Source organism: Zootoca vivipara, chromosome 14 (genome assembly GCF_965207765.1).
Source record: "Zootoca vivipara chromosome 14, rZooViv2.hap1.1, whole genome shotgun sequence".
In the NCBI taxonomy this organism is placed as follows: domain Eukaryota; kingdom Metazoa; phylum Chordata; class Lepidosauria; order Squamata; family Lacertidae; genus Zootoca; species Zootoca vivipara.
In genome coordinates this window covers 34340233-34360358 of record NC_142597.1, presented here as the reverse complement: position 1 = coordinate 34360358, position 20126 = coordinate 34340233, and the positions used below count along the sequence as shown (strand labels likewise).

General features: G+C 43.6%; 1 protein-coding gene across 2 annotated transcripts in view; it reads left to right on the top strand.

Annotated features, from left to right (window-relative positions):
- ANKFY1 (ankyrin repeat and FYVE domain containing 1) overlaps positions 1 to 20126 on the top strand; it is a 47957-nt gene that overhangs the window by 2719 nt on the left and 25112 nt on the right. The window contains exons 1-7 of one of the 2 annotated variants that reach the window (XM_035139010.3): positions 1483 to 1601; positions 6914 to 7106; positions 10426 to 10544; positions 13831 to 13966; positions 15878 to 16001; positions 17536 to 17685; positions 18193 to 18358. In XM_035139010.3, the coding sequence (XP_034994901.1) occupies positions 6943 to 7106; positions 10426 to 10544; positions 13831 to 13966; positions 15878 to 16001; positions 17536 to 17685; positions 18193 to 18358 (859 nt within the window). In that variant the 5' untranslated portion in view covers positions 1483 to 1601; positions 6914 to 6942. Of the gene's footprint in view, positions 1 to 1482; positions 1602 to 6913; positions 7107 to 10425; positions 10545 to 13830; positions 13967 to 15877; positions 16002 to 17535; positions 17686 to 18192; positions 18359 to 20126 lie in introns of those variants that run through there. The other variant, XM_035139009.3, reaches the window with a different exon arrangement.

The window sequence follows — 20126 nt, the reverse complement described above, 5'->3', positions numbered from 1 at the left end:
ATTTTTGCTGAACCTGTGGCTGAAACCCACAATCCATCTCAAGGATGTTTCCTTGAGCATTGGGTTTATGTGTGTGTTAGGGAGGAACCTTGAATGTATTTGTTACCAGAAAAATATAGCAGAAAATGTATGTTGAGTTTGTATTACTTTTTCTTGAAGGAGCTTGGGGTGGCATACATACTTATCCCTTCTCACCTCCTATTTTCCTCACTGCAAATCTCTGAAGCAGGTTAGGTTGAGAAACAGTGGCAGGTTCAAGTTTGTCTGGTTAATTTCATGCCTGACTTGGGATTTTGGCCCAGCTCTTTCCATTCTTGGAAGGTTTCAGTAACATCAGTGAGTCTTCATTGGTAGTAAATGCACTTATAATAGGGTGTTGAGTTGCATGAAGCAACCTAGGTTGCAGTGCTAAACAACTCCAGCCCCTAGTACTTTTTTGTAAATATGTTTAAGATTGCAGCTCATATCATATTTTCATGGGGTCCTGTTTAAGGCAGATTTACAGACATGAAGTCTGATTTAGTTCAGTGGGGCTTCTCCCTAGTTGTGTGTGTAGGATTGTGACATTAGATTTAGAAAGGACTAGCTACCAAGTAGGGACGCACAGAGCCTAGGGCTTGCTGATCAGAAGGTTGGCGGTTCGAATCCCCGCGACGGGGTGAGCTCCCATTGCTCGGTCCCAGCTCCTGCCAGCCTAGCAGTTCAAAAGCACGTCAAAGTGCAAGTAGATAAATAGGTACCGCTACAGCGGGAAGGTAAACAGTGTTTCCGTGCACTGCTCTGGTTCGCCAGAAGCGGCTTTGTCATGCTGGCCACATGACCTGGAAGCTGTACGGCGGCTCCCTCGGCCAATAAGGCAAGATGAGCACGCAACCCCAGAGTCGGTCACAACTGGACCTAATGGTCAGGGGTCCCTTTACCTTTACCTTTACCTTTAGCTACCAAGTAAGTGACCATAAGATTGCACCCATACCTAAATGCTAGTCTCACTGCAATCGAGCTGTTCAATTGCATATCCAAGAACATTATTATTTTTATTAAATTCTAAAAGAGAAAAGAGACCAATTCTTCATAAGTCCTTCCCAAGCCATTGCCCTTTCTGCTCTATTCAAGATGAAAGGGAAATTTCAGATATGTGCAAAAACAAGAGCCCACCTACATGCTTTTGTTTTTGTTGTCACTTTGAGGAATGGAGCATGCGTCACCTGCCTCTCTCCTTCCGTCAAGCGGGCGGCTCCCAGCAGGCAGTGCTTCCTCCACCCATTGCCCTTTCATCAGGGTGGGAGGCTGCAAGGAATGCAGGGTGGGGTCAAGGAGCAATGGAGCTGAAGATAATCTGGGGGTCAGATGGGAGTACACCCTGGACTGGATCTGGCCAACAGGCCAGCAGTTCTTTGCCTGTGCTCTAAAGTGGCTTTAGAGTTATTGTCTGGATCCAAGGCAGCCCTTGCCAACAGCTTTGCCGGCTGGAGTTAACGGGAGCTGCCTCCCAAAACCTCTGAAGAGTTCCAGGTTGGCTAAGGTTGATCTAAGAAAACTCACTTTTTAATCCTGCATAGGCCATGATTCCTCTGGCAACTTTAGGCAGAACCCACCTAAGTGTAAGTAAACTTTGCAGCTGAAATAATGACAGATGTGACTTGGTGACTTGGATTTTTTAAACAGTACTGAAAATTGTGAAATACCTACATGTGATGATCTGGCAGATTTTACTGACTTCCTCTCACAGCCAGAGATCCGTCGACGCAGTTTAATTTCTTAGAAAGTTTTCTTGGGAGAACAGAAGAACCCAGATCTTCATAATGAAGAGATCTGCTTTTGAGGTTTCTTTCCCCTCAGATTTCTGAAGTGTTTGTCTTTGGTTGGTTTGCCCTCTGTGCCCTAGGTGAGCAAATGGTAGTAGATAAATAATCACAACAAAGTGTGGGTGGGCAAGTTTTTCCAAAGTAAATAGGACTTGGCTTAATGGTCAAAGTTGTGAGGCACTGTTGTGCAACAATTTGGACTACTGCCCTCTTAAAGAAGTTACTTAGTTTATTGAGTAAATTGGTTGAATATGAATAACCGTGCACATGAATGAGCAGTTCTGAAGAAAAAGCATATACTTCCCTGTTTTTAGATAATAGATATGTTACAGTAGTTAAGAGACATTCTCGCTTGTGTTGGAGAAGAGATAAGTCCTCTGGTAAAAACATTAGCCATTTGCACCAGCTATATTCAAAATAAGGCTTCAGTTCTTTAGTTGATCGAGCCATTAAAACATACTTTTTAAAGTTAAACGGGTTGTTTTAACATTTCATCCTTAGTCTGTGTCACTGAAGAACTGTATGTGTCATCTTTGAATATCAACCAGGCTGGAAAAATCCCATCTGGATGTCTAGAGATCTCTTGCAAAAGCCCTCAGATAGAAGGAGATAAACTTTAGCATTGCCCTAATAGTTGCAGTCAAGCTAATGATTTAGACCTGCCTTCTCCCACTTGTTAGCTAGAATCATAGAATCGTAGAGTTGGAAGAGACCACAAGGGCCATCCAGTCCAACCCCCTGCCGAGCAGGAAGCACCATCAAAGCATTCTTGACATATGCCTGTCAAGCCTCTGCTTAAAGACCTCCAAAGAAGGAGACTCCACCACATTCCTTGGTAGCAAATTCCACTGCCGAACAGCTCTTACTGTCAGGAAGTTCTTCCTAATGTTTAGGTGGAATCTTCTTGTAGTTTGAATCCATTGCTCCGTGTCCGCTTCTCTGGAGCAGCAGAAAACAACCTTTCTCCCTCCTCTATATGACATCCTTTTATATATTTGAACATGGCTATCATATCACCCCTTAACCTTTTCTCAAGGCTAAACATACCCAGCTCCCTAAGCCGTTCCTCATAAGGCATCGTTTCCAGGCCTTTGACCATTTTTGTTGCCCTCTAATTAGCTAATTAGTTGGTTTCTATTAGAAGCAACCACAACCTGCTCTGAAGATATCCATAGACACTGAATGCTCTGCTGCAGATGAAAGCATTCCATGCAATGCCTAGCTATGCATTATTCAGTGAAAGTTCCCTGATCAATACTGCTACCCTTCACTACCTCAAAGTGATGGTGTTTGATTTTCTTGTAAAGCTTTTGGCTTTCTTAACCATGAAAGGTAAATTCTTTATAGAATCATAGAATTGTAGAGTTGGAAGGTACCCTGAGAATCAACCCCCTGCAACGCAGAAATATGCAGCTGTCCTATATAGGGATAGAAGCTGCAACCTTGGCATTATCAGCACCCCCACTCTAAGCAACTGAGCTATCCAGGTTCAGAATATCTGGATAATATAGTGGCAGTAATCAGATTGCAAGACTTCATTCTCTTTTTTTCAGTCCAAACTGAAGGACCCCTGGGAAGAGTTGCGGTCGAGTTTGCTTGGCTCATTTGGTTTGTTGCAACTATTCATATTCTGCCTTTCAGGAAATGTATCCTTTCAAGGTTGCTGAGAATTAACATTGAACTGCATTAAAACATGCACACACAATAAACAGCATGAAACTAAATGATTTGATTGTGGCCAAGTGCAGTAGTTAATATGGAAGGCAGCTGTTCCAGCATGAGCTTAAGGACCATGCATGGAGTCCCTACTCACCAGTATGTATTGAATGGGGAGTCCCTGCCCATGTGCATCCTTTGTAGAGTTCTTTTCACTGTTAAACATACCTTAGATCCTGAGATCTAAGGAGACATCATGGAGGGGCTGGTCAAACCAGGACAGGGTGCAGGGATTGCCACCCTGGGGAGTGGGTGCAGAGTCCAGAGTGGCATACTGGGAGGCAGTACTACTGGAACACCCCCTTCCTGCCCAGGATCCAACTCCTCTTCGATAACTGACTATTGGAGCATCTCCTTTCATGGCCCTGACGCAGTCTGTTCCAAAACCCTGGGCCCCTTCCCAGGGCCGTTTGCAGGCAGCTCCTCCAGCTGCGCCCCCCCCTTCCAACCAGCCCCTCCATGATGGCTCTTTGGGACTCATGACACACAGTTCTCAACTGCTCAGCAAGCCTTTCTTGCACACCTGGTTCCCTGCTCTAGGTATAAACCTGGATTCTGGTGTAACTTTTAAAATTGCAGTTGCCTTTAAAATATTGGTAATCTCCTTCCTAAGAATAAATGCTTGGTATGGATTAAGTATACTACCAGAGTCTTGGACTAGATTCGTAAGGATTGTGTTAGATGATTCAGAATTTCTTTGTTAACGCGCACCTACTTTGCGATGTCAGTTCTTTATATCTACAGCCAGTGTAAAATGTGAATGGTGATCTTAGCCAAGCCTTGATGCATGTGTTAGCAGGGTATCAAAGCACATTTAATTCCACATATCTGGCTTTTTAGCAAATCTTGCTGGCTGGTACTTAATGGAAACAATGAGTCATTCTTGGTGAATTTGACAGCATAAAGGTCAATGAAGGAAGCCTCTTTAATGCCATCAGATGCAGTGTATTGATACAATAACTTAGCATACACCTCCCCCACTATGAGGATTGTTGGGGTGCATCCTATAGCCTCAGACTTCCTTTATCATTGCTCATTCTGAAGGGTATCAAGTATAAAAGCCAGGACGTTCCTTAGGCTTCCTACCTGAGATCCCCAGAGATACCAGGGAAACTGTTTGGGTCTATTTAGGGACAAATTGTGATGGCAGCATAACTGAGCTGTATGAAGTTATGGGTGGCATAGAGAAAGTGGATAGAGAGGGGTTTCCCCTCTGTCTCCCATAATACTGGATCCCAGGCTCATCCGGTGAAGTGAACGTTGGAAGAATCGAGATAGACAAAAGGAGGTGCGTCTTTTCACTGCACACTGTTGCACTATGGAATTCGCTCTCACAAGGCGTGGCTGCCAGCTCAGATGGCTTTAAAATGGTGTTAAGTCAAATTTATGGGGAGGATCAAGACTATCAATGGCTGCTAGTCATGGTGGTTATATATTGCCTCCAGTATCATTGTTCATATACCGTACCTCTGAATACCAGTTGTTGGGGAATATTCCTGGGAGACTGCTGTTCCACACATGTCCTGCTTGTGTCTGTGAGAATGTGATGCTGAATCAGATGCATCGCTGGTCTGAGCCAGCAGGACCCCTATGTTCTTGGAGCAGCCTTCCCTATCCTTGGGTCCCCAAATGATGTTAGACCGCATTTCCCATAATCCTTAACCATTGGCCATGCTGACTGAGGATGATGCAGGCTGTAGTCCAGAAACATCTAAGGCAGGCATCCCCAAACTCGGCCCTCCAGCTGTTTTGGGACTACAATTCCCATCATCCCTGACCACTGATCCTGTTATCTAGGAATGGTGGGAGTTGTAGTCCCAAAACAGCTGGAGGGTCGAGTTTGGGGATGCCTGATCTAAGGGCTCAAAATTGGGGGATTTTGTATGCAGAGTGTGTCCTCTACCATTTAGCTTTGACCAGTTTTTAAAAATCCTTTTGCTCTTAACTTACCTGAGGCCACAACAAGCCAGAGTTCCAGTGTTTCCAAAATGTATTGAAGTTTAGACTTGGGCAAATCTCTTTGTCAAAGTATGTCTTAAGAGTGAAGCTCTTAAAATTGATTTTAGTCCAATTAGGGATTAGGATTGGTCACTCCAGGGAATGCATTTCTGGGATTTTTAGAATCTGAAAGACTGACACCAACAAAAAAGTGCCTATTCTTTGCTGTGCTGGCCTTGTTCCTTTTCACCAGGGGTGGGTGGAGGTGGAGATTTGTATTGCCAGCGCAAGGTAGGAAGGAATCTTCGCACCAGACAGGAGTATCATTGGCATAGTTCTTTCTGGAGTTTCTGCTTTTGGAAATGTATTTGTTTGTGGGATGGGAGCAGCAGGTGGATCCTCTGCTGCTGCTTTAGTGCTCAATAGCTCTGTGATGTTTAGCAGCGTGACTACTGTAGAACTCTGCATCTTCAGAAATCCTTGCCTGTTATTGTCCTCACCTTTTATCTCAAGGCTTATACACACAAAACCTTTTTTTTAATAGCCCAGCATCTTTTTAAAATTGGGTGCCGCAGAGAGAATGTGCTGATGAACAATCATACAGTGAAATGACTAATGGTGCAATCGTGCATTCTTAGAAAGCTCCTCTGTGTTTGATGGAATCAAAATGAATGTTTGTCACAAACTAATTCCCAACAGAACTGCATGCAAACGGACAATCTTGAGGGCATCTCCCAGTTTGGTTACCCTCCAGTTGTTGGTGGTGTGGTACCCTCCAGTTGTTGTTGGACTACAATTCTGATCATTCCTGACCACTTGCTGTGCTGGCTAGGGCTCATGGGAGTTGGAGTCCACAACTTCTAGAGGGCACTGCATTGGCTATGCTGGCTCTGTGCCTTTGAAGCTGTCTTGTACTGAGCCAGACAATTGGTCCTTCTAGGCCAATACCGTCTGCTTGGACTGCCAAGGGTCTTCTCAGGCCTGGTACATGAGGCAGAGATTGACCATAGACCCTTTTGGTTGCAAAGCATGTGCTACACCACTCAGCTATTTATACAAATAAAGTGTTTCTACCCCACTCTTTAGCTTACAAAAAAAACCACACCAGTAGTTCCTTCCCTTCAGACTTAATATCTAGGAGACATGAACACGATTAAAAAAGGATGAGGAGGGATGAGTAAAGAGGCAGGGAGGCAAACTTAGACACCAATCTTACAGATCTTATAACAGCCAGCTGGGACTGAAGCAGTTCATGAAGCCTATTAGAATGACTGCCGCTGTGTGAGTTGAGGGAGAGCCAAAGGCAGCTGGTCTCGTCATAGAGATGATGGAAGGGGCCTGCTTCCCTCCTCTCCCTGTGTTCTGCAGCCTGATGGAGTGGCTGCTGGGAGGTGCCAGTCGGCTTTTGCTCCTTTCCGATTTACATTTTGAATTTTGTTCCGTTGTCTTTGCAGAAGAGGTGGCCAAACTGGAAAAACATTTGATGCTTCTCCGTCAGGAATACGTCAAGTTGCAGAAGAAGCTGACTGAGACGGAGAGGAAATGCACTCTCTTGGCCGCTCAGTCTAACAAGGAGAGTGCCAGCGACTCCTTCATCAGTCGGCTGCTTGCCATCGTAGCAGAGTTGTATGAGCAGGAGCAATACAGGTAAACGTGTGGTGGTGAAGACAGAACCATGGGCTGGGTTCTGCTGCTGTGTCAATCAGAACTTAAGTTATGGCCCCATCTGCCAAGTCATGGTTTGAATCCGGCCTCTGCCTTTTAAAGATTTCATCAGATTAGCCATTTGTGCCTCAGCCTTGTTTTGCAACCATAACTGCTATAAATTTGTACCCAAATCAGCTTAACTTCCTTTCCGTTTTTTGTATCCATTACCAATTCTTCACTTCCACCAACACCCTTTCAGCGTTTACCGGGTACAGTCTCTTCTGAAATGCTGTGCCTCTTTTTCCTATCTCTTAAATAGTTAAAACACCTTTAGAGGACGCTTGCCCATGCAGGCATATTGTTCACACACGTAACATGGAAGCCATTAGATTGCTTCTGAACATAGGAAAAAACAGAGTTCCAAGATCTTATACTGGGTGAAATGCAGTCTAATCTAATCTTTCAAAAGGCAGAAGCTCATCCTCCAACTTGACAGAATGGAAGCAAGGAGTTTCCTGTGTTTTCCTGCAGGGTAAAGTTAGAAACAAACTCTTTTGCTCGTGTCAAAATAATTGATTCCAGGCCAAGCATGTATTTGTGGAGGATTGAGAGTTGCAGTTAATGGCCCTTGTAAAGACAGTGTTGCTTTAAAGTATTGCTGCTCACTTAATACATAAATGCAGCATATTTTGCTGGGAAACCAAGCCAGACAAATGTACTTTGCTTTTGCTTTTTTTGCTTTTTTGCTTTTTGCTTTTTTGAAGTTTGAAGTTAAATATTTATCTTGGACAAATACACTTTTGCTTTGCTTCCTAAGCACGTCCTATTCTTCAAAACGGGAACTTAACGCTGTTTTGGTGTCCAGTGTTTTTTTGCAAAGAGAAAGGGGACACACCCTAGAACTTGTTGCTCATAACTTTTCAGCTAGTGTGCAAGACCAGATTTCTTAATTCACAAACCTCTTCCTTGGAACTAAGCTGTGTGTGTTTCATGTTTGCTGAAATGCAGAGATCATTGTTCTGCATTATGCAGTGGAGGTGGTAGTGGTAAAATCACTTAAAGACTTTAAATATAGTCTTTAAGGCCTACGGGTTGAAATTGGCCAGGCAAATACTTAAGAGGGCCTAAGCAGGGCCTAGCGAACAGTCTCAATTGCTGGACTGCCTATGAACCTTGATGCTCCATTACTCCATGGCAGAAGAAATGTGGGTTATAAATATATACCGGTATATAAATATGTTGCTGCCAATGCTGCTTGATAGACCTATCAGCCATCACCTGTGAATTGGTCTAATCCCTAATTGCCCTGTGGGATAACTCAATTGGGTGGAGCATGAGTCTCTTTAAATCTTAGGGTCATGGGTTCAAGCCCGATGTTGCGCAAAATATTTTTGCACTGCAGTGAGTTGGAATGGATGATCCTCGTGGTCCCTTCCAACTCTATGATTATATATCTATATCTATATATCATAGAATTGTAGAATGTATATGTGTGGGTGGCTGTCTATTCGGTGAGAGAAAAGATATAGAAAATGCTATGAAAGCTTGCCTCCTGTCACACTACATTATATGTATTACATAAAGACTATATAGGGTTTGGACTGGATATCAATTGAAATTCATTCAATTTATTGAGAAAAAATAATATGCAAGTTAGTATTGTTGTTGTTTTTAATTACCGTATTTACTGTAGATGTAACATAGAAGCTTGCATCAATGCCATAGAGTATTTGTTGTGTTTGTGAGGGGGTCTATTTTGCAACCTTCATCAACCTGATGCCCTCCAGATATTTTGGACTACAGCTCCCATCAGCCCCAGCAGCATACAACTGTTGACGAGGGCTCATGGATAATATATTGTTAGGATATTTGTTTAGTATGCATAGAAGCTAACCTGGAGATTATGGGTATGATTGTTTTGTTTGGCTGTATTTTGTTTTCTATTTCAGCCACTTAAACAGGAATACTTGAGTGTATAACAATGTGCAATTACCGTATTGGCCCAAATATAAGCCACACTCCCCCCCCCCCAATTTCAACTGTGAAAAGTTAAAGTGCAGCTTAAATTCGTGACCTTACAAAAATTGGCTTTTACGATATCGCTGCTGAAACAGACATATGGTAAAACGGAACGGGTGTGAGTGCCTGCGGAATTTTAAGGGAACAGCTTATATTTCTGTATTCTCCCCCCCCCCCCCCCGAATTTTAAAGGTGTGGTGCGGCTTACATTCGGACCAATATGGTATCAATGCATTCATTCTTAAAATACCATTCATGTACATGTATCAACCACTAATGCCTTTTTTAAAGCCATCTGAGCCAGTGCCCATCACTTTGACAGTGAGTTTAAATTTCCATATGATTAAAATAATAATTCCGAAGCAAAAGGCACAGCTTTTTTCTAAGATGATTCTTACATTTGTGGCAGTTATTTAAGGGGTGCCATTCCTTCCTATGTGGTGGTGTTTGCCATTTCTGGTTCTTTCTTTTCTTTTATTTTTACTTCTCCTAAATACATACATTTTTTTTAAAAAAAATGGGTGCCTGTTTAATTGGCAGCATCCTTTTAGCCTCTCAAAAATTATTTTTAAAAATCTGATTAGACACATGGTGTTAAATTACCTAATTTATCTCCCCACGTCTGCTCTACAGCATTAATAAATATATAAATTTATGTCGTATTCCCCCGTCACATTACCCATTCACCCTACCCCCAGTCTTGCTTTAAACAACCTTCAAATGGCTGTGGGCAAGCGGGCAAATCCTTTAGATATGAACCTTTTAATTGTTACCAGCACTGCCCAAACGTAAGGGGTGGATCAGAGCTGCTTCCCCGTTTGTGTGTGTGTGTGTTTTATAAATAAATAAAAAATACAAAAGGTGCAGACATGCAGCCACAGCTGGCCTGAGATGCAGCCTTGATGGTGTTAGAAAGACCAGGCCCATGGTGGGTGCAACACTGAGAGAAGAGGAGATGTCGGTCTAATTCTGCTAACATTTTTCTTCTCAGATGAGCGTTTTGCCCCTTAATCGCGTGCCTGGGAATAGCAAACAAGCCTAACTCGGTTAGCTTCCCTCCTTGTTTGTGCATAGCCAGCATTTTCCTATCCCGTTCACAAAGCGTGCAGACTGCCTGCTTCTTTCTGGAGGTTTCTTTGTGGCTGTTTGGGACCATGAGAAGCCTGCAAAAGTGCTGTGGGTAATCCACATATTGCCACTGCTCTCCCTTTCTCCTCCTGAGTTTCCTTGCTGCTGTGCAGAAGTTTGCAAAGTCATCTAAGCGCAGGTGTGTGTGTGTGTTTGTCTTGTGTTTCTCCAGTGACCTGAAGATAAAGGTTGGAGACAAGCGCATCAGCGCTCACAAATTTGTATTGGCAGCTCGCAGCGAGACTTGGAGCCTGGCCAACCTGGTGTCTACGGAGGAGCTGGATCTGTCAGGTTGGTTTCTGATTGGCTGGGGTGTGTGAGAGAGAGATGCTTTCATTGGCTTTGGACGAGCAGTGAAAAGATGAAAGGCCCCTTTGGTAGAGGAGGTTGCAGTCTTATCATTCAGGAGGTGCTCCGCCCACAGAAAGAGGCACTTGATCCATTAATTATGAAGCCTTTGTCTCCAGAACATGCTAATGGGCCTTTGAGAGCTCTGTGTTTAATGCTAGTTAAATCAGTAGCCCGTCCCACTTTCATTTTAATGATGTGGATGTTAAGTGTGGTGGCCTGTTCATCTTACAGAGCTCAGAGCTGGGAGACAAAGCTGTCTGAAACGGCCCGGTTATTCCTTTTGTTTTGAGGGTTGCTGTGTCAGAGTGGCCTGTGTAGCAATTCCATGTAAGGCAACTGTTGAGACGCCAGCCTTTTATCTTTAGTGAAATTAGCTCTTTAATCAGTTGGGCGCCTCTTTCTCTTCCTTTCTCTCCTTCCCTCCCATGCATATACCTTCCCTAAAAACCTGCGGCGATGGAGACAGAGAAAGAGAGAGGAAATTATGGGCAGAGATGTTGATTCTAAACAAGCAATTATATTGCCAAGTTAGGTTTGCATTATAGAATGAGCTGTGTTAAAAAGAGAGCCTTATAGATCACTTTATTTTTAAAGGCAGGCCCTGCCCTCGGGCTTACGATAACACAAAAGGAAAAATGGATTCAGTGGGAGGAGGAAATAAGCAAGCCCAGGCATTATTTCTTTGTAGTTGCAGGATCTTCTGATGACCCGCTGGGATAGAAAGCAGTTCAGGGGAGAGGAGGCACCCAAAGTTCCTGGTCTCTCAGCCAGGCTAATGAATTGAGTTACTTTCTTCCTCTGCTGCAGCCTGATGTAGTGGCTGCTGCCAGGTGGCAGGAGATTGTAGGAGGAACCTGGCTTCTCAGCAGAGCTGGTGGCGGTGTCTCCACATCTCTTCTCTCTCCTCCACCTCTGCCACTGTAGTGGCTCTGCTGTCAGGTGACAGACTTCCACTATGGGACACCCATGCTAGTGTATTAAGATGACTTTCACTGGTAATGTGGGGTAGAAAGAGAATAAAACAGTTGCTCTGTTTTTTCCATGGAAAGGGTTTCGATGTCTAAAAGTGCATGGTTTCATAACATGATGATTGCATGCAACACTAGTCCAGTTGAAACTGCCTGGCCTTGCATTCGGAGGGCAGAAGGTGGGTTGTGTTGTGTCCTCTTCTGGATCTTGGGGGGGGGGGCGCAGAATGAAATAAGTGGGAACGACATAAACTGCTCCAGTGATGGTGTAGTTTTATCATCCAGCCCAGGGTCATGCTGGCAGAATAAGAGGGTCCAGAATGCCCACTCTGGCATCAATGAGACATGGATGGAGGACCTTTCTGCAGCCTCACATAGGAGCTATAGGGATCCTGATTTCCCTCTGAGGGCAGACTTCTCTCTCTTGGAGAGGGAGATCCCGTTAATCTTAAGCCACCTGTCAGGTCTTAAAATGCTTACAAGTTTAAGTCCAAGGAAAGCTTTTTAGTACAGTCGTACCTTGGTTTTCGATCTCGAACATTTTGGCTCCCAAACGCCTCAATCATGGAAGTGACTGTTCCAGATTGGGAACTATTTTTGGAAGCTGAACATCCGATGGGGCTTCCGATTGGCTGCAGGAGCTTCCTGCAGCCAATCAGAAGCTGCACTTTGGTTGTGGAAGTCGAATGGACTTCTGGAATGGATTCCGTTCGACTTCCAAAGTACGACTGTAGTTTGAATATAACATTTAAACTGTACTAATGTGCTTCGTTGAATTCCCTCCCCGCAATCAATTGGTTCAGTTCAGCTGCTTCTGGGCATTGGGAAAAGATTGTGTCCAACATATATTGCAAACCAGATATGAAATCAGACATGCTAAACCGGATACTAATTTATATAGGGCATTGGAAATTGGGGGGTGGGTTATATATTCTGCTGAACTCTACCTTGGGCTGTTGTTTTTTAGCTGCTTTTTATTTGTATATTTTGGTTTATAAACTGCTCTAGGAGTTTTACTGCGGGGTTTATTTAACAAATTGGGCCAGGAGGAGGAATAGCTGAAAATGACCTCTTCTTCTTCCCCCCCTCCCCGAAAAGGTGCCTTTTATCTTTGGAGAGAGACCAGTTGGAGATCACCCATTTTAAAGTAATTCTCTCACCCATTTTAGATTATTTTATCTCTCCCTCTCTCCAAGAAGCTTAAAGGTGGTATTCATGGCTTTACCTAGCCCTCTTTTACCTTGCAATGAGTTTGTGAGGTAGGTTAGGCTGAGAGTGGTTGACTGGCCCAAGCTGAACTTCATGGCGGTGGACAGGATTTGAACCCTGTCTCCCTTTTGGCCCCATGCCTCACATTTTAAGCACCGTGAAAACAGGGAGTGGAGGTGAAAGTAGAATACTTTGGTGTCAAGCATTTTCCAAAGTTGAAATGTGGGGCTGGGGGAAGAAGAACGCTCGGGCTGCCACCTGCTCTTGACTATGTTTTAGTTGTGGGTTGGTGGGGCGTTGAAGCCGTCCAGGCTTCCCCACATAATTGACGTCTTGCCTCTTACAACTCTGGCTGCATCTTGGAAAACAGCTTCTAATATTAGTGCTCCCGCCAGCTCCTCTTTCTAGGGGGTGAGCAGGCAGCCAACACCCTTTTTGCAGCAGAGCTATAAATACCACCTTTACTAGTTCCTGAGATCGGGGGTGGGTGGTATGCCACCCCACCTAGCACTCACAGCAGCAGTGCGATGCTGCACTTCTTTACCACAGTGAGGGAAATGCCAGTAAACCCCCACCCCTCCCCATTGTAAGTACAGAAACAAGCTAACGTCAGGAGCATGGGTACTAGGCAAACTTAGGCCCAGGGGCCGGATCCGGCCCAATCACCTTCTCAATCCGACCCGCGGACGGTCTGGGAATCAGCATGTTTTTACATGAGTAGAATGTGTGCTTTTTAAAAAATGCATCTCTGGGTTGTTTGTGGGGCATAGGAATTTGTTTTTTTCTTTCTTTCTTCAAAATATAGTTCGGCTCCCACAAGGTCTGAGGGACAGTGGACCGGCCCCCTGCTGAAAAAGTTTGCTGACCCCTGGTCTTGAGTATAAGAAGTGTGGTTGCTGGTGCATAAGTACATAGTGTGCAGTTTCTTTGGGGGGGGGTTAGTTTTGTTTTTTAAAAAGTATTGTTAAAGTGCATGCTGGGTCTGGAGCCCGGCATGCTGATGGTCCTCTAAAGGCCAAATCATAATCCCCTTCATGCTCTTCCAACAGATGCTGACCCAGACGTGACAACGGCGATGTTGCGTTGGATCTATACAGATGAGCTGGAGCTGAGAGAAGATGACGTGTTCCTGACCGAGCTGATGAAACTGGCAAACAGGTTTCAGCTGCAGCTCCTCAGGGAAAGGCAAGCCTCTGAATGAGCTGTTGCGTCTGTTTCTTAATTAACCAGGCTATTTGTCCTAACTCAAGTGATTGGGGTTCCCCCCCCCCCTGTGGATCCCTCTGGGAACCAGCTTTGAATTCAAAGATGGGCACTCTCAGAAATGCAGCTGTAGGGGTTCTTGGAAGCTCCTCAAGCCGGGACTGTTTTAGAGCTTGGCAAATCACATCCAAGCAATTAAGGAAAACCAAAAGGGGAATGATTCTCTTTAAAGGAGAACCAAACCCACATTTCTTTAAACTGTGCAGGGCAAGAAGCAAGGTTTAATCCTTCCCCAAAACTCCCCTCGCACTACAGCAGCTGTGATCAGGACCAATGATGGGATCTCTTTCCTTTGGAGAGAACTGCTGAGGATGCTTTGGGTCAGCCTTCCTGGTGACCTCCAGATGTTCTGGGCTCATTGGTGAAGGTTGGTTTAGAATAGATAAAGGTTGTCCTATTGCATGCATGGGTTAGAAGGCCCTCTTGATGCTTCCTCCAGTAAATGATGGAAATCTCGCCAGGTTCTTCATCAACCGTATACATTTGAACTGACTTTGTAGTAACGAACGTGACTGTAGTGACACGGAGAATCTCTTCTGCTCTGGGATCTTGTGTGCTCCTATTAATTTATCCCATTTGTGTGTGCAAATGAACTTGGCTTTACTATATGTATCGCATCTGCCTACTTCTGGCAGTATGGGCAAGGCAACATTCCAGGAACGTGTTAATAGATTATAATGCTAAGATATTATTTGAATCAGGTATTACACTGGCCGTGGCAAAGTTTCTTTTGGAGGTTATAAGAAACACAGATCATTATGCCCTAGATCAGGCATCCCCAAACTGCGGCCCTTCAGATGTTTTGGCCTACAATTCCCATGATCCCTAGCTAACAGGACTAGTGGTCGGGGAAGATGGGAATTGTAGTCCAAAACATCTGGAGGGCCGAAGTTTGGGGGTGCCTGCCCTAGATAAAACAAAATGACTGCCTTGGTTCTACCATCTTGTCTGTTTGGTTGTTTTAACTGTATCTAATTTTGAAAATTTTATGTTTTATGGGTCTTTGGACCACAATAAAGTATTGATGACGATACAGTGGTACCTCTACTTACTAATTTAATGCGTTCCGAACGCACATTCGCAAGTTGAAAAAATTTGTAAGTCGAATCCCATAGGAATTCATTGGGAGAAAAAAATTGCAACCCTATCTAAAAATTCGTAAGTAGAAAAAATCCTATCTAAACCGCATCCAAGATGGCGGACGGAGCTCCATTCGTAAGTAGAAACATTCGTAAGTAGAGTTATTTGTAAGTAGAGGTACCACTGTACTTGAATCAGGACATTATTTACAACAGGGTGATGGTGTTAGCAGCACAAGCAGAAGTCTTGCCTCTCTCATTCAACTGGATGCCTGGTAGCTTAATGGCAGAATGCCTCCTGTGAATGTCTTGCAGGGTGTTAGGCTTTTAGCCAAGAATATTAATCTTAACTTCAGAAGTCTTCAAGTGCAGGACAGGCAGTTTCTTGGGAGCTGAAGGCTACTCCTTGAACACTGATTTGCTCTGAATGTGGAAGAAACCATAGTTTCCTGGTTTGGATGCAGTGGGAAACTGTGGTTAAGGGACTCGGGCACCCTTCAGTTGCTGCTCAGCAAGGAGCGAAGGGATGACACACGCCACTTGTTCTGCAGTTTAATTAGCTGAGATAGTTATGTCCGATGTGGGCCAAGATCTTTCAAAGAACTTCATCAGTTTTACTAATACTTTATAAAGCAGGTCTGTGTTCATACTTTTTAGCAACTGAGATAAGTCTTTTGATGCTGACAATGAAAATTATCTCCTAGTAAATCCCCCTTTTGCTAACCCCTGGCTCTTTCCCTGTCTGTCTTGGTAGGTGTGAAAAAGGAGTCATGTCACTTGTGAACGTCAGAAACTGCATCCGCTTCTATCAAACAGCTGAGGAGCTGAACGCCAGCACTTTGATGAACTACTGTGCAGAGATAATTGCTAGTCATTGGGTAAGTGCCGAGAGAGGAGTATGGGGTGCTTCAAGAGGTCAAATGAGGATATGTGTTTTTTAATTTTAAAATGCAGCATTTACTCTGTTTCCAAGGCAAAGATTTCTGTAAAATTTGAAACTATACTGAGAATCCCTCACATTCTGTTTTGCAGCTGCTTTGGGCTGTACCAGGTACAGCAGGGGAATTGCGTGTTCGGAGGTTGGCCCCATGAAACAACAAGTGCCACCTCGCATGTAGAAAGCTAGCATGTTGGAGAGAAGAATTTTAGCCCAGCGTTCTCTCTGCCTTGTTAGCTTCCCACTTGCAAATAGGTTTTTTGTTTTCATTTGGTCTGCAGTTTGGTATATGCATCTGCTTAAAATGGGATGTCTTGGCATTGACAGCAGAACTGATGCCTGTACTGAAAACAGGTGGTTTCTGCTCTGTAATTATTGAATCATAGCTCAGTTCCAAAGAGTGTTCCCCCCCCCCACACACACACACCCGTGGAAACATTTTGCAGCGTGGGAGAAAAAGTGCCTCATTAAAGATCATCAGCCTATGTTACATGTGTGGATAAATAATCTCACAGGTTGAGACAACAAAATGTTGGAGGATGTTCCTGGTACAATGATTCATGCCCATGGGAGAGCCTTGTGTTCAAAGCTAAGATACGGAAGGAGCATGCTTATACCACCCAGAGCAATAAAACGTGTGGGGAACTGCCACGTGTTATTGGCATCCAGCTCCCATCATCCCTGACCATTGGCCATGTTGGCTGGGGCTTATGGGAATTGTAATACAAAGCGCCAGGTTGGTGACGGCTGGTCTAAGCAGCTTGCAGTAATTCATACAGCACCCATCTTGCAGTAGTGTAGCACAGCTTCAAAGCCAGCTTTCTGCATTCCTTGTGCTGCCCACTCGTACATTTCTTTAAACACACACACACACAGAATTTGTAAAGTAAAAATAAATTATAAAACAAACAGGAACAAACATAGTACACTAATCAAAACAAAACATAGACCCACAAACTCTAGTTTGCAATGAAAACAAGAGACTTGGAAATCATTTTACAGATGCACAGAAACACATGTGCTGCTCTTGCCGCGTCATTTATAGGTTTCAAGCCAGAAACCAATAAATGCTTGGGAATTGTATCCAGCCACATAGACTTTTGAGAGGCAGGTGGGAAAATCTGACCACATACAATCAAATGTACTTTGCAGCTTGACTCCCCCCAAAAATCTGTTTTCCCCATACACTTCTAAAAGCACAGGTGCATGTAGAAATGGCTGGTAATTTTTAATGCTTGCTCTATGTTGTTTATTTATTTATTTATTTATTTGTTAAGATGTAAGCCCAAGGGTAGGGAGTGTTGTTTAAATTTCATGTAAGCTGCTCTGGGAACCTTTCTGACAAGGAAAAGGTACAAATGCTATAAATAAACAGCATTGGAGAAATGACTGAAGCTTTGGGGGTGGGGGGTGGGGCTAAGGTTGGAGCCAAGAATCATGACTTTATTGATTAATTACTCCCCCCCCCCTTCCAGGATGATTTGAGGAAAGAAGACTTTAGCAGTATGAGTGCTCAGCTATTGTATAAAATGATCAAATCCAAAACAGAGTTTCCTTTGCACAAAGCTATTAAAGTGGAGAGAGAAGACGTCGTTTTCCTGTATCTTATTGAAATGGATTCGCAGGTATGCAGAGATCTTCCCCTAAATTTGCAGTAGGATAGAATATTGGAGATATCTCTCGATATGTTCCCTCTGCATCTTAAGAAAGCAGAATATACTTTAGCATCTGAAATGAGTTTTAAAAAACAAACACCTTCACTAGTTTGCAATTACAGTTCTCCCCCCGCCCCTTAATATCACTAATAAAACCTTTCTCTTCGAGATGATGGTTGCTTCCCCCACAACCTCCACTGTCTTTTCTTTTCTTTTAACTGTCCATAAGCCTGCCTTATAAATTATTATTTATAGAATGTAAATTATTCTATTTAGTCAGGTCGGCCTTAGTTCTTGAGCCTCGGACTTGCGTCATGCTTTGTCACTGATCATGGCCTCTCCTAAGCTTCTCTGCCGGCCTGTGTGGCTCCTTAGTGAGCGGCATTAAATGTAGAATAAACACAAGAATCTTCATTTTTTTTATCTGCTGCTTTTGCTATCACGCTGTGCGGTGCCTGACTTCTAATTTCCCTGCAGCTGCCTGGGAAGCTAAATGAAGTAGATCACAACGGAGATCTTGCTTTAGATCTGGCACTTTCTCGAAGGCTGGAAAGCATTGCAACCACCCTGGTTAATCACAAGGCAGATGTGGACATGGTGGACAAGAAAGGCTGGAGCTTGTTGCATAAAGCTATTCAGAGGGGTAAGAATAAACTGTGTTTGTAAAATATATAGTTCACTTTCCAGCTAAGAATTCATTCTGCACATTCCTGGCAAAAACACCTCATAGAATCATAGAGTTGGCAGGGACCTTGAGGGTCACCTAATCCAAGCCCCTGTAACACAGGAATCTCAGATTTCATAGGTGATAGCATTTAAATGTGTAGATCAGGGGTAGGGAACCTCAGGCCCCTTGGAAACAAATACTAGTCTCCAGGCCTCACTGTCATCAGTAAACGAATGGATGGAAGATACGTACATACAAACTTGCAACACATGAACAAGTCACCTACAACCGTAGGCTTGCCATGGCAAATTTAAGGATATTTGGAATTCATTTTTATAAACAGTGTATTGAGTTAAGTTTAGGTTAACTGCAATAACAATCATGTACGGTAATGTTTATAGTTTTTTGTTCTTTACACGGGTGCTATTTTTTTCTATTCACATCTTATTTTACCTTGCACACTTGAAATTTTATACTTCCTATATTTCAGTAAAGAATGTATTATAAATAGATATATATATAAACAAATCATCATTAAAACAACCACCTTATATAAAACGCTATTAACAAAACATCTTAAAAAGTAGACTGAACAGCACAACCGCAAGAGAAGTCATAAAATTCACAAAGCATTACAGCACTTGTAACCCACAAAAACAATATTCGCAACATTAACCAAAAACAAACCAAGGACGTCTTCCCAGCAAATGCCCCCACCCACCTGTTTTGCATGTCCACAGCAAACAGTAGGTTGTGTGTAAGCATGTATCTCCAACTTGAGAGAAAGATCTCCGCAGGCTAGAAATGCCTTCTATCCTGGGCCATCTTGCATGATCAAGTTAGAGAGTCGTTGAACTGATGTTGGACATAACACAGCAGCTTAGCTTAGCTTTAGGAAAAAAAACCTCCAAAAGTCTGGGAAAGCATGTGGTGTGTTTGGTGGTTCTGAAGTTTTCAGTGCAAGAAAAGGGATCCTTTTGAGGTTTTGTACAGTCAGACAGGAATTGGTTGCCATGGCAGTGATATGCAGAGAGCAAAGGAACAGAGCAGTAGCATCTTGAATTACATCTTTCTCTGGTGAGAGAAAGTGGGGCTTGTTGCCTTGCCCTTCTTTATTAGCAATTCAAGCCGATGGCCAGCAATTTCTGTTCTTCCCTTGGGCTAAATACTTGTAGAAAATAAACTTCATCTAAATGCATAATAGGAAAATTATAGTCCTCTGCAAGGTATGAGTAACCCATGAAGATAAACCTCTTTCCAGATCACTTAATACCAGCTGTAGTCAAGATCAGAGGGTTTTTGGCTGGCTAGCCAAAAATCATGTTCACCCTTGATTGTGTCCCTCTCCCCCCCCCCCGGGATTGGCTGTGATGAGCCTGCGAGGTGTGTCAACTTTGTGTGGTGGTGGAAGCAAACCTTTCCCCTCCATTCCCAGCCCTGAGCTGAGTAGCTAGAGGGACTTTTCCATGGTGCTTTGAGCTTCAGAGTATCTCCAAAAGCAGCAGGACACCTTCCTTCATTCTGAGAATCAGTTTGAGGTTTGGGAGAACCTTTATAACTCCTCCCAGTTCAGGAGAAGGGCAAGGTATTTCACCAGAATTGTAAACCCCCTTGGTCCCTAGTTGCGAAAGTGCAGGTTTAAGGGCCTCCTACGTTGCAGGAGATTTCTTTCCAAGCTGGAATGCAACTGACAACAGTCTACCTTGTCAACAGTTGAAAATGCTGCCAGAGCAGGATTAGGGTC